The 13,754-nt window shown below is 49.1% G+C and overlaps 1 protein-coding gene across 3 annotated transcripts in view; it reads right to left on the bottom strand.

The window, feature by feature from the left end:
* fbxo15 (F-box protein 15) overlaps nucleotides 1-12,433 on the bottom strand; it is a 59,477-nt gene extending 47,044 nt beyond the window's left edge. For 2 of the 3 annotated variants that reach the window (XM_085993429.1, XM_085993431.1), the window contains exon 1: nucleotides 12,225-12,433. In XM_085993429.1, the coding sequence (XP_085849555.1) occupies nucleotides 12,225-12,259 (35 nt within the window). In that variant the 5' untranslated portion in view covers nucleotides 12,260-12,433. Of the gene's footprint in view, nucleotides 1-9,967 lie in introns of all 3 variants that reach the window. The other variant, XM_085993430.1, reaches the window with a different exon arrangement.
* Between the last annotated feature and the right edge of the window lie 1,321 nt (nucleotides 12,434-13,754).

Here is a 13,754-nt window from a genome sequence, read left to right as displayed (position 1 = left end):
TAAGGAACTGTCTCTACCCTAGGCTCATAATAATCGTGGATTATATTAGACACAGGAAATTTCACAGCCCACAACAGTGCAAAATTCTCCAGCTGGTGCATGGGAGGCAGGGCAGGAACGGGCTCTGCCTGCTGAGCACTGACTGTGCCGGTCTGGTCTGTGCTGGGCTGAGCACTAACTGTGCTGGTCTGGTCTGTGCTGGGCTGAGCACTAACTGTGCTGGTCTGGTCTGTGCTGGGCTGAGCACTGACTGTGCTGGTCTGGTCTGTGCTGGGCTGGTCTGAGCACTGACTGTGCCGGTCTGGTCTGTGCTGGGCTGAGCACTGACTGTGCTGGTCTGGTCTGTGCTGGTCTGGTCTGTGCTGGGCTGAGCATTAACTGTGCCGGTCTGGTCTGTGCTGGTCTGAGCACTAACTGTGCCGGTCTAGTCTGTGCTGGTCTGAGCACTAACTGTGCCGGTCTAGTCTGTGCTGGTCTGGTCTGTGCTGGGCTGAGCATTAACTGTGCTGGTCTGGTCTGTGCTGGGCTGGTCTGAGCACTGACTGTGCCGGTTTAGTCTGTGCTGGTCTGGTCTGTGCTGGGCTGAGCACTAACTGTGCCGGTCTAGTCCGTGCTGGTCTGAGCACTAACTGTGCCAGTCTGGTCTGTGCTGGGCTGGTCTGTGCTGGTCTGAGCACTGACTGTGCCGGTCTGGTCTGTGCTGGGCTGAGCACTGACTGTGCCGGTCTGGTCTGTGCTGGGCTGGTCTGAGCCGGTCTGGTCTGTGCTGGGCTGGTCTGTACTGGGCTGAGCACTAACTGTGCCGGTCTAGTCTGTGCTGGTCTGGTCTGTGCTGGGCTGAGCACTGACTGAGCTGGTCTGGTCTGTGCTGGGCTGAGCACCGACTGTGCTGGTCTGGTCTGTGCTGGGCTGGTCTGGTCTGTGCTGCGCTGAGCACTAACTCTGCTGGTCTGGTCTGTGCTGGGCTGAGCACTGACTCTGCTGGTCTGGTCTGTGCTGGGCTGAGCACTAACTCTGCTGGTCTGGTCTGTGCTGGGCTGAGCACTGACTGAGCTGGTCTGTGCTGAGCTGAGCATTGACTGTGCTGGTCTGGTCTGTGCTGGGCTGAGCACTGACTGTGCTGGTCTGGTCTGTGCTGAGCTGAGCACTGACTGTGCTGGTCTGGTCTGTGCTGGGCTGAGCACTGACTGTGCTGGTCTGGTCTGTGCTGGGCTGAGCACTGACTGTGCTGGTCTGGTCTGTGCTGAGCTGAGCACTGACTGTGCTGGTCTGGCCTGTGCTTGTCTGAGCACTGACTGTGCTGGTCTGTGCTGGGCTGAGCACTGACGGTGCTAAAGAGCGCGAGAGGAGCGGATGTAGCGGCGCTATAAAGAGCGCGAGAGGAGCGGATGCAGCAGTGCTCGACAAAGCCTTCAAACAGAAAAATCAAGGAGTGACATCACGGGGCAGCAGGGACCTGAGTGGGAGCAAGAGTGGAGGCAAAGCAAATAAAGAGTGCGGCAGAGGAAGGCCCGAGAGCGGAGGCAGCAGACCTGAGTGGGAGCAACTCAACAAAGGCAGAATTTGAAAGAGTGATGTTAGAATTAAAAAGTGACATCGGCACAAGGGAAGGAGCTGATTGGTGAGTAGCTGGTAAGTGTTTCTAGTTAATAGTCTATAAAGTAAAGGCATGCCAGGGTAGCTCAGTCCCTTGGAGTGCACATTCTGTGCCATGTGGGAAGTCCTGGACGTTTCTTGCGGCCTGGACGACCACGTGTGCAGGAAGTGTCACCAGCTACAGCAGCTTGAGCTCCAGGTTTTGGAGCTTGAGCGGTGGCTGGAGTCACTGTAGTGCATCCGCGAGGCTGAGAACTTCGTGGATAGCACGTTTCAGGAGGTGGTCACCCCGCAGCTTAAGAGTGTGCAGGCAGAGAGGGAATGAATGGGTGACCACCAGACAGAAGAGGACCACCGAGCAGGTAGGGCAGGAATCCCCTGAGTGCATCTCATTCGCTAACCGGTTTTCAGCTCTGAATACTGATGGGGCAATGGTTCCTCTGGGTAGTGCAGCCAGAGCCAAGTCCACGGCAGCATGGGTGGCTCAGCTGCACAGGGGGAGAGGAATGGAAGAGCAATAGTCATAGGGGATTCGATAGTTAGGGGAGTAGACAGGCATTTCTGTGGCCGCAGACGTGACTCGTGTTGCCTCCCTGGTGCCAGGGTCAAGGAAGTCACTGAGCGGCTGCAGGACATTCTGAGGGGAGAGGGTGAACAGCCAGAGGTTGTGGTCCACATCGCTACCAACGACATAGGTAGGAAGAGGGATGAGGTCCTACAGGCAGATTTTAGGGAGCTAGGAAAGAGATTAAAAAGCAGGACCTCAAAGATAGTAATCTCTGGATTACTCCCAGTGCCACGTGCTAGTGAGTACAGAAATAGGATAGAGCAGATGATTGCATGGCCGGAGAGATGGCGCAGGAGGGAGGGCTTTCGGCTCCTGAGGCATTGGGACCGTTTCTGGGGGAGGTGGGACCTGTACAAGCCGGTAAGGTTGCACCTTAACAGGACCGGGATCAATATCCTCGTGGGGGGAATAGCTAGTGCTTTGGGGAGGGTTTAAGCCAACTTGGCAGGGGGATGGGAACCTGAGAGTAGATTCAGAAGGGACAGAAGCAAAGCTGGAAATGGAAGGCAGAAAATTAGTGAGCGAGTTTGGAAGGCAGAGGCAACAAAGGCTAGAAAAGAGACAAGGGAGCTTGGTAGTGTTAAAGGGTATATACTTCAATGCAAGGAGTCTAGGGAATAAAGCAGGTGAGCTGAGGGCACAGATAGACACATGGGAGTAAGATATTAGAGCTATTACCGAGACATGGCTGAAAGAAGGGAAAGAATGGCAGCTCAACATTCCTGGTTACAGGGTTTTCAGACGAGATAGAAAGGGGGATAAAAAAGGAGGTGGGGTTGCAATATTGATTAAAGAAACCATTACAGCTGTGAGGAGGGATGATATCTTAGAAGGATGATCCAACGAGGCCATATGGGTCGAACTGAAAAGCAAAAAAGGGGCAATCACACTTCTGGGAGTGTACTATAGACCGCCAAACAGTCAGAGGAGGATAGAAGAACAAATATGTAGGCAAATTTCTGAGACATGCAAAAATAGGGCAGTAATAGTAGGGGATTTCAGCGTCCCTAATATTAACTGGGATAAAATTAGAGTGAAAGGTTTAGAGGGAGCAGAATTCTTAAAATGCATTCAGGAGAACTTCTTTAGCCAGTACGTAGCAAGCCCAACAAGAGAGGAGGCGGTTCTGGACCTAATTTTAGGGAATGAAGCTGGGCAGGTGGAAAGGGTATCAGTGGGAGAGCATATTGGTGGTAGTGATCATAATTCAGTAAGATTTAGCATAGTTATGAAAAAGGAAAAGGATAGACCAGGAATAAAAGTTCTCAATTGGGTAAAAGCTCATTTTACTAAGCTGAGATGTGATTTAACCAAAGTGGACTGGAGACAGAAACTTGAAGGTAAATCAGTGTCAGAGCAGTGGGAGGCATTCAAGGAGGAGATAGTGAGGGTTCAGAGCAAGTATGCTGCCTTAAAGAAAAAGGGTGGGACTAACAAATCTAGAGCTCCCTGGATGTCAAGGGGCATACAGGGAAGGATAAAGAAAAAAAGGGAAGCTTATGACAGATACCGAGGGCTCAATACTGCAGAAACCTGAGAGGAGTATGGAAAGTGCAAGGGTGAAATCAAAAAGGAAATTAGGAAAGCAAAGAGAGGGCATGAAAAATAGTGGCAAGTAAAATCAAGGGAAACCCAAAGATGTTTTATAAATACATTAAGAGCAAGAGGATAACTAAAGTAAGAGTAGGGCCTATTAGGAACCATAAAGGTAACATGTGTGTGGAGGCAGAAGACATGGTATGGTTCTTAATGAATACTTTGCATCGGTTTTCACAAAAGAGAGGGACGATGCAGACATTGCAATCAGGGAGGAGGAGTGTGAAATATTAGATGAAATAAACATAGTGAGAGAGGAAGTATTAAGGGGTTTAGCATCTTTGAAAGTAGATAAATCCCCAGGTCCAGATGAAATGTATCCCAGACTGTTAAGCAAAGCAAGAGAGGAAATAGCAGAGGTTCTGACCATCATTTTCCAATCCTCTCTGGCGACAGGTGTGGTGCCGGAGGACGGCTAATGTGGTACCGTTGTTTAAAAAGGGAGAAAGGGATAGACCGAGTAATTACAGGCCAGTCAGCCTAACCTCGGTGGTGGGAAAATTATTGGAAAAAATTCTGAGGGACAGGATAAATCTTCATTTAGAAAGACACAGATTAATCAGGAAGTCAGCATGGATTTGTTAAGGGAAGGTCATGTCTGACTAACTTGATTGAATTTTTTGAGGAGGTAACAAGGATGGTCGATGAGGGTAGTGCGTTTGATGTAGTCTATATGGACTTTAGCAAGGCTTTTTGATAAGGTCCCGCATGGCAGACTGGTCACAAAAGTAAAAGCCCATGGGATCCAAGGCAAAGTGGCAAGTTGGATCTGAAATTGGCTTAGGGGCAGGAAACAAAGGGTAATGAGCGAAGGGTGATTTTGTGACTGGAAGGCTGTTTCCAGTGGGGTTCTGCGGGGCTCAGCACTGGATCCTTTGCTTTTTGAGTTATATATCAATGATTTGGACTTGAATGTAGGAAGTATAATTAAGAAGTTTGCAGATGATACAAAAATTGGCTGTGTGGTTGATAATGAAGAAGAAAGTTGTAGACTGCAGGAAGATATCAATGGACTGGTCAGGTGGGCAGAACAGTGGCAAATGGAATTAAATCCGGAGAAGTAGGAGGTAATGCATTTGGGGAGGGCTAACAAGGCAAGGGAACACACATTAAATGGTAGGACACTGAGAAGTGCGGAAGATCAGAGGGACCTTGGAGTGCATGTCCACAGATCCCTGAAGGTAGGACAGGTAGATAAGGTGGTTAAGAAGGCATACGGGATACTTGCCTTTATTAGCCGAGGCATAGAATATAAGAGCAGGGAGGTTATGGTTGAACTGTATAAAACACTAGTTAGGCCACAGCTAGAATACTGCGTGCAGTTCTGGTCACCACATTACAGGGAGGATGTGATTGCACTAGAGAGGGTACAGAGGAGATTTACGAGGATGTTGCCTGAGCTGGGGAATTTTAGCTATGAGGAAAGATTGGATAGGCTGGGGTTGTTTTCTTTGGAACAGAGGAGGTTGAGGGGAGACCTAATTGAGGTGTATAAAATTATGAGGGGCCTAAAATTATGAGGGGCCTAGATAGAGTGGACAGGAAGGACCTATTTCCCTTAGCAGAGAGGTCAATAACCAGGGGGCATACATTTAAAGTAATTGGTAGGAGGTTTAGAGGGGATTTGAGGAGAAATGTTTTCACCCAGAGGGTGGTGGGGGTCTGGAACTCACTGCCTGAAAGGGTGGTAGAGGCAGAATCCCTCATCACATTTAAAAAGTACTTGGATACACATTTGAAGTGCCGTAATCTACAAGGAAATGGACCAAGAGCTGGAAAGTGGGATTAGGGTAGATAGCTCTTTTTCGGCCAGCACGGACAAGATGGGCCAAATGGTCTCCTTCTGTGCTCTAAATTTCTATGATTCTATGGTCTGGTCTGGTCTGTGCTGGTCTGGTCTGAGCAGTGCTGGCCTGGGCACAGGCTGTGCTGGTCTGGGCACGGGCTGTGCTGGTCAGCGCACTGACTGTGCTACATAGAAACATAGAAGATAGGAGCAGGAGTAGGCCATTCGGCCCCTTGAGCCTGCTCCGCCATTCAATGAGATCATGGCTGATCATCCAAATCAGTACCCTGTCCCTGCCTTCTCCCCATATCCCTTGATCCCTTTAGCCTTAAGAAATATATCTAACTCCTTCTTGAATATTATCTAACTCCTTCTTGAATATATTTAATGAACTAGCCTCAACTGCCTTTTGTGATAGAGAATTCCATAGGTTCACCACTCTCTGGGTGAAGAAATTCCTCCTCATCTCTGTCCTAAATGGCTTACCCCTTATCTTTAGACTGTGACCCCTGGTTCTGGACTCCCCCGCCATCGGGAACATCCTTCCTGCATCTAGTCTGTCTAGACTGGTCAGAATTTTATAAGTTTCAATGAGATCCCCTCTCATTCTTCTAAACTCCAGCGAGTATAAGCCCAATCGACCCAATCTCTCCTCATACGTCATTCCTACCATCCCAGGTATCAGTCTGGTGAATCTTCGCTGCACTCCCTCCATGGCAAGAACATCCTTCCTCAGATAAGGCGAACAAAACTGCACACAATACTCAAGGTGTGGTCTCACCAAGGCCCTGTACAACTGCAGCAAGACATCCTTGTTCCTGTACTCGAATCCTCTCGTTAGGAAGGCCAACATACCATTTGCCTTCTTAACCGCCTGCTGCACCTGCATGCTTACCTTCAGCGACTGGTGCACAAGGACACCCAGGTCTCGTTGCACTTCCCCTTCTCCCAATCTATTGCCGTTCAGATAATAATCTGCCTTCCTGTTTTTGACACCAAAGTGGATAACCTCGCATTTATCCACATTATACTGCATCTGCCATACATCTGCCCAATCACCCAACTTGTCCAAATCATACTGGAGCTTCTCAGCATCCTCCTCACCGCACACACGCCCACCCAGCTTTGTGTCGTCTGCAAACTTGGAGATATTACATCTAGTTCCCGCGTCTAGATCATTAATATATATTGTGATGAATAGCTGGGGTCCAAGCACCGATCCCTGCGGTACCCCACTAGTCACTGCCTGCCACTCGGAAAAAGACCTGTTTATTCCAACTCTTTGCTTCCTGTCTGCCAGCCAGTTCTCTATCCAAGTCAGTACCTTGCCCCCAATCCCATGTGCTTTAACTTTACACGCTAATCTCTTATGCGGGACCTTATCAAAAGCCTTCCGAAAGTCCAAATACACCACATCCACTGGTTCTCCCTTATCTATTCTACCAGTTACATCCTCAAAAATTTCCAGGAGATTAGTCAAGCACGATTTACCTTTTGTAAATCCATATTGACTTTGTCCAATCTTGTCACTGTTTTCCAAGTGCTCTGCTTATTACATCTTTTATAATGGATTCTAGCATTTTCCCCACTACCGATGTCAGGCTTACCGGTCTATAATTCCCCGTTTTCTCTCTACCAACTTTTTTGAATAGTGGGGTAACATTAGCTACCCTCCAATCTGTGGGAACTGTTCCACAATCTATAGAATTTTGGAAGATGACCAGTAATGCATCTACTATTTCTAGGGCCACTTCCTTAAGTACCCTAGGATGTAGATTATCAGGCCCTGGGGATTTATCGGCCTTCAATCCCGTCAATTTCCTTAACACCATTTCCCTACAAATACTGATTTCATTCAGTTCCTCCCTCTCATTAGACCCTATGTTCCCCAACATCTCTGGGAGGTTATTTGTGTCCTCCTTTGTGAAGACAGAACCAAAGTATGTATTTAATTGGTCTGCCATTTCTTTGTTCCCCATTATAAATTCCCCTGATTCTGACTGCAAGGGACCTACGCTTGACTTCACCAATCTTTTTCTCTTCACATATCTATAGAAGCTTTTACAGTCAGTTTTTATGTTCCCTGAAAGCTTACTCTCATACTCTATTTTCCCCCTCTTAATTAATCCCTTTGTCCTCTTTTGCTGAATCCTAAACTGCTCCCAATCCTTAGGTTTGCTGCTTTTTCTGGCCAATTTATATGTCCTCTCCTTGGATCTTATGCTATCCCTGGTTAGCCACGGTTATGTCACCTTTTTTGGTTATTTTTATGCCAAACAGGGATGAACAAATTCTGTACTTCATCCATGCGATCTTTAAATATTTGCCATTGCGTATCCACCGTCAACCCTTTAAGTAACATTCCCCAATCCATCCTACCCAACTCGCGCCTCATACCATCGTAGTTTCCTTTATTTAAATTCAGGACCCTAGTCTCTGAGTCAAATACTTCACTCTCCATCTTAATGAAGAATTCTATCATATTATGATTGCTCCGCCCCAAGAGGCCTTGCACAACAAGATTGCTAATTAATCCTTTCTCATTACATAATACCCAGTCTAAGATGGCCTGATCTCTAGTTGGTTCCTCAACATATTGGTCCAGGAAACCATCCCATATACACTCCAGGAATTCCTCCTCCACGGTATTGTTACTAATTTGGTTAGCCCAATCTATATGTAGATTAAAGTCACCCATGATAACTGCTGTGCCCTTATTGCACGCGTCTCTAATTTCACGTTTAATGCCATCCCCAACCTCGGCATTACTGTTTGGGGGGTCTGTATACAACTCCCACGAAAATTTTCTGCCCCTTGGTATTTCTCAGCTCTACCCATACAGATTCCACATCATCAGAGCTAATTTCCTTCCTTACTATTGTGTTAATCTTCTCTTTACCCAGCAATGCTACCCCAACTCCTTTTCCTTTTTGCCTGTCTTTCCTGAATATTGAATACCCCTGGATGTTGAGTTCCCAGCCTTGGTCACCCTGGAGTCAGGTTTCCGTAATCCCAATCATATCATATCCATTTACTTCTATTTGCGCAGCTAATTCATCCACCTTATTACGAATGCTCCTCGCATTAAGACACAAAGCCTTCAGGCTTGGTTTTTTAACACTCTTAGACCTTTTAGAACTATTGTTTACTGTGGCCATGTTTGATTTAAACCCTTGACTTCTCTGCCTGCCACTTTTGCTTTTCTCCTTCCTGTCTTTTGCTTCTATCCTTGTTTCCCATTCCTCTGTCTCCCTGCACAGGTTCCCAACCCCCTGCCATTTTAGTTTAAACCCTCCCCAACAGCACTAGCAAACACTCCCCCAGGACATCAGTCCCGGTCCTGCCCAGGTGCAAACCGTCCAGTTTGTACTGGTCCCACATCCCCCAGAACCGGTTCCAATGTCCCAGGAATTTGAATCCCTCCCCCTTGCACCATTCCTCTAGCCACATATTCATCTGAAATATCCTTCTATTTCTACTCTGACTAGCACGTGGCACTGGTAGCAATCCTGAGATTACTACCTTTGAGGTCCTATTTTTTAATTTACCTCCTAACTCCCTATATTCAGCTTTTAGGACCTCATCCCAGTTTGTACCTATATCATTGGTACCTATATGCGCCACAACAACTGGCTGCTCACCCTCCCCCTCCAGAATGCTCTGCAGCCGCTCCGAGGCATCCTTGACCCTTGCACCAGGGAGACAATATACCATCCTGGAGTCTCGTTTGCGGCAGCAGAAACGCCTGTCTATTCACCTTACAATAGAATCCCCTATTACTATAGCTCTCCCACTCTTTTTCCTCCTGTCCTGTGCAGCAGAACCGCCCCTGGTGCCAGGAAGCTGGTTGCTGCTGCCTTCCCCCGATAAGCCATCCTCCCCAACAATATCCAAAGTGGTATATCTGTTTGCGAGGGGGATGGCCACAGGGGACCCCTGCACTACCTGCCTGCACCTACTGCTCTGCCTGGCGGTCACCCATTCACTTCCTGCCTGTGCAGCCTTTACCTGCGGTGTGACCATCTCCCTAAACGTGCTATTCACGACGTCCTCAGCAGCGCGAATGCTCCAGTATGTATCCATTCGCAGCTCCAACGCCACAATGCGGTCTGCCAGTAGCTGCAGCTGGATACACTTCCCGCATACATGGTCGTCAGAGATACAGGAAGTGTCCCTGATTTCCCACATAGTGCAGGAGGAGCATACCACGGTGCAGAGCTCTCCTGCCATGAGTTACCCTTCAATTCATTTAAATTAACTTAAATCAAATCAATACCACCAATTACACTACAATTAAATGATATACTCAAGGGCCCTTGGTTACTAGCACTAGAAACTATAACCACAAAAAAATTAAGACCTTCTAAACTTTATAAACTATGAACCTTAACTGTCAAACTATAGAGGATATAAATACTCACCTGGCCGTACTCATCCAATCAGCTGCTCCCTCCTGCCGACGTCACGTTTTGAATCGTGATGTGGCTCTGGAATGCCGCCGCCAGTCTGAGATTGGTAAGAAAGCCCGCGAAAGTGAGTTTAAATACTCACTGGGTCTCCGGTCTCACTGCTCCCGACACCAGCCTCTAAAGAAAGCCCGCGAAAGTGAGTTTAAATATTCATTGGGTCTCCGGTCTCACTGCTCCAGACACCAGCCTCTGTAAAGAAAGCCCGCGAAAGTGAGTTTAAATACGCACTGGGTCTCTGGTCTCACTGCTCCTGACACCAGTCTGTGAAAGAAAGCCCGCGAAAGTGAGTTTAAATACTCACTGGGTCTCCGGTCTCACTGCTCCCGACACCAGCCTGGTCAGGGCACTGACTGTGGTCTCCTCTGCATTGGGGAGACCAAACGCAGATTGGGTGACCGCTTTGCAGAATACCTTCATTCAGTCCGTAAGGGTGACCCCGAGCTTCCGGTCGCCTGTCATTTTAATTCACCGCCCCATTCCCACTCAGACCTCACCGTCCTCGGCCTCTTGCATTGTTCCACGGAAGCTCACCGTAAACTTGAGGAACAGCACCTCATCTTCCGACTAGGCACTTTACAGCCTTCCGGACTCAATATCGAGTTCAACAATTTCAGATCATAACCTCGGCCCCTATTACATTTTTACTTATATTTTTTATCCACACCTTTGTTTTGGCCTTCCCCCCCTTTTTTTTTCCTCTCTCCCACATGGCAGCTGTCTCCCATTCTGCCAGCGCATTTCACACCTAATCTGGAGCCGTCCTTTGTCTCCACTAGTCCTATCACCATCTCGTCTCGTTTTGAATACCTCTTAATGTCTCTTCTCTTTTGTTCTCTCCCAGCCTGGCCTCTTAATCTATTTCATTTCCTGTGCTTCTTTAGTCTTGACAAAGGGTTCTCACCCGAAACGTTGACTCTATTTTCTCTCCACGGATGTTGCCTGGCCTGCTGAGTTTTTCCAGCATTTTCTGCTGTTATTTCGGATTGCCAGCATCTGCAGTATTTTGCTATTGTACTGACTGTGCTGCTCAGGGCTGGTCTGGACCCTGACTGTGCTGGTCAGGGCTGGTCTGGACCCTGACTGTGCTGGTCAGGGCTGGTCTGGACCCTGACTGTGCTGGTCAGGGCTGGTCTGGACCCTGACTGTGCTGGTCAGGGCTGGTCTGGACCCTGACTGTGCTGGTCAGGGCTGGTCTGGACCCTGACTGTGCTGGTCAGGGCTGGTCTGGACACTGACTGTGCTGGTCAGGGCTGGTCTGGACACTGACTGTGCTGGTCAGGGCACTGACTGTGCTGGTCTGGGCTGGTCAGGGCACTGACTGTGCTGGTCTGGGCAGGTCAGGGCACTGACTGTGCTGGTCTGGGCAGGTCAGGGCACTGACTGTGCTGGTCTGGGCAGGTCAGGGCACTGACTGTGCTGGTCTGGGCAGGTCAGGGCACTGACTGTGCTGGTCTGGGCAGGTCAGGGCACTGACTGTGCTGGTCTGGGCAGGTCAGGGCACTGACTGTGCTGGTCTGGGCAGGTCAGGGCACTGACTGTGCTGGTCTGGGCAGGTCAGGGCACTGACTGTGCTGGTCTGGGCAGGTCAGGGCACTGACTGTGCTGGTCTGGGCAGGTCAGGGCACTGACTGTGCTGGTCTGGGCAGGTCAGGGCACTGACTGTGCTGGTCTGGGCAGGTCAGGGCACTGACTGTGCTGGTCTGGGCACGTCAGGGCACTGACTGTGCTGGTCTGGGCACTGTCAGGGCAGGTCAGGGCACTGACTGCTGGTCTGGGCACTGTCTGGGCAGGTCAGGGCACTGACTGCTGGTCTGGGCACTGTCTGGGCAGGTCAGGGCACTGACTGCTGGTCTGGGCAGGTCAGGGCACTGACTGCTGGTCTGGGCACTGTCTGGGCAGGTCAGGGCACTGACTGCTGGTCTGGGCACTGTCTGGGCAGGTCAGGGCACTGACTGTGCTGGTCTGGGCACGTCAGGGCACTGACTGCTGGTCTGGGTACTGTCTGGGCAGGTCAGGGCACTGACTGTGCTGGTCTGGGCACTGTCTGGGCACTGACTGTGCTGGTCTGGGCAGGTCAGGGCACTGACTGTGCTGGTCAGGGCACTGACTGAACCTGTCTGGGCAGGTCAGGGCACTAACTGTGCAGGTCTGGGCACTGACTGTGCTGGTCTGGCCCTCCCTGCCCAGCGGGTGGCGCCAGGGACCTTACCTGCCGACCGCCGCGCTCGCGCCGCCCGTTGCCATCGAAACCGGCCAGACACTCGCCCGCGGGGCGCCGGGAGACGAGCGAGGTCTAAATTACAAACTTTCCTAGTTAATTGAGGGTTACAGCAAAGAAGCCCGCCCGCACTTCACACGGGACAGAGAAAACGAAAGGGCAAAATCTGCCGCTGGTGCTAACTCCAGGAGAAGCCAAGGGGCGGGGTTAACTCTGATTGACAGAACAACAGACCAATCCGAATGCCGCCGTTAGCTGGCAAGCGAATCAGGATCAGGGGGCGGAGCTGCAATCCTCTGTGACGTCTCGCGGCGGGCCCCAGCTCTTCAAGGGCAGTTATTTAATTATCAAAGACTTGCATTTATATATGACCTTTCACCATTTATACATCAGCTTTCACCATTTATACATCACCTTTCACCATCAATACATCACCTTTCACCATTTATACATCACCTTTCACCATTTATACATCCCCTTTCACCATCAATACATCACCTTTCACCATTTATATATCACCTTTCACCATTTATAGATCACCTTTCACCATTTTTACATCACCTTTCACCATTTATACATCACCATCACCATTTATACATCACCTTTCACCATTTATACATCACCTTTTGTAGTGTCCGTGTGTTGATAAAGACACTGAAGACAGGAGTTGGTTCATAGGTGTTTACTAAGCAAAGTCTTGCAGGGGGGGGGTTCTAACGAATATACACAACATACAGGCTTATATAGCCAGAGTGGCAATTACCGGCATTACAGCACACCTGGGGCTCTTAAAGGCACATACACTACAATTCCTCCCCTTTTAGCTAACCAGTACATCATATTTTAAGTAATTATTAATTACATGTTATAAGCAAAATAATATACACATTGCTGTAGTTAATTAATTATAAGTCAGTCTCTCAGGAGGCTTCCTGACTCGGTCCGGATAACGCCTCGGGGGTGTAGTAGTTTCTGGTGGTGTAGTAGGTTCTTCTGGCAAGGCTGATTGGGCTTGAATGCCAGTGTCGGGTTCATCGGGTTCCAGTATTACCGGATCGGAGGTAGACATGGGTATCTCTACTTCATCGTTAGATGTATAGAGTTGTGGTGTAGGTTGTCCCTTTTCGAATGACTATATGATTTGGTCAGCATGGTGCCTTATTATGCTTTCTCCGATGTCCACGGTATACATCAGTGGCCCTAGTCGTGTGCAGATAGTTCCAGGCTGCCATTTCTCGGTACGGTAGTCCCGGGCCAAAACTTGTTGACCTATCTGGAAGCTTCTAGTTGGCCTTTCATTCATGCCTTGAAACTGCCGGTTCTCCACGTCCCTTCTGATGTTGGGCTTGACCAAATCCAGCCGGCATCTTAGGTTTCTATTGAAGAACATCATGGCGGGAGTTTGGTTGGTAACCATATGTGTTGCATTCCTGTATGCGAATAAGAAGTTATCCACCTTGTGCTGAAGTTTTATGTCTTCATTACCCATGGCCTTTATGGCCTTCTTGAAGGTCTGGACAA

The sequence above is a fragment of the Somniosus microcephalus genome, chromosome 7 (assembly GCF_052327205.1).
Source record: "Somniosus microcephalus isolate GS21.2 chromosome 7, FLI_Smic_1.0, whole genome shotgun sequence".
NCBI classification, from domain to species: domain Eukaryota; kingdom Metazoa; phylum Chordata; class Chondrichthyes; order Squaliformes; family Somniosidae; genus Somniosus; species Somniosus microcephalus.
This window is presented reverse-complemented; position numbering and strand designations above follow the sequence as displayed.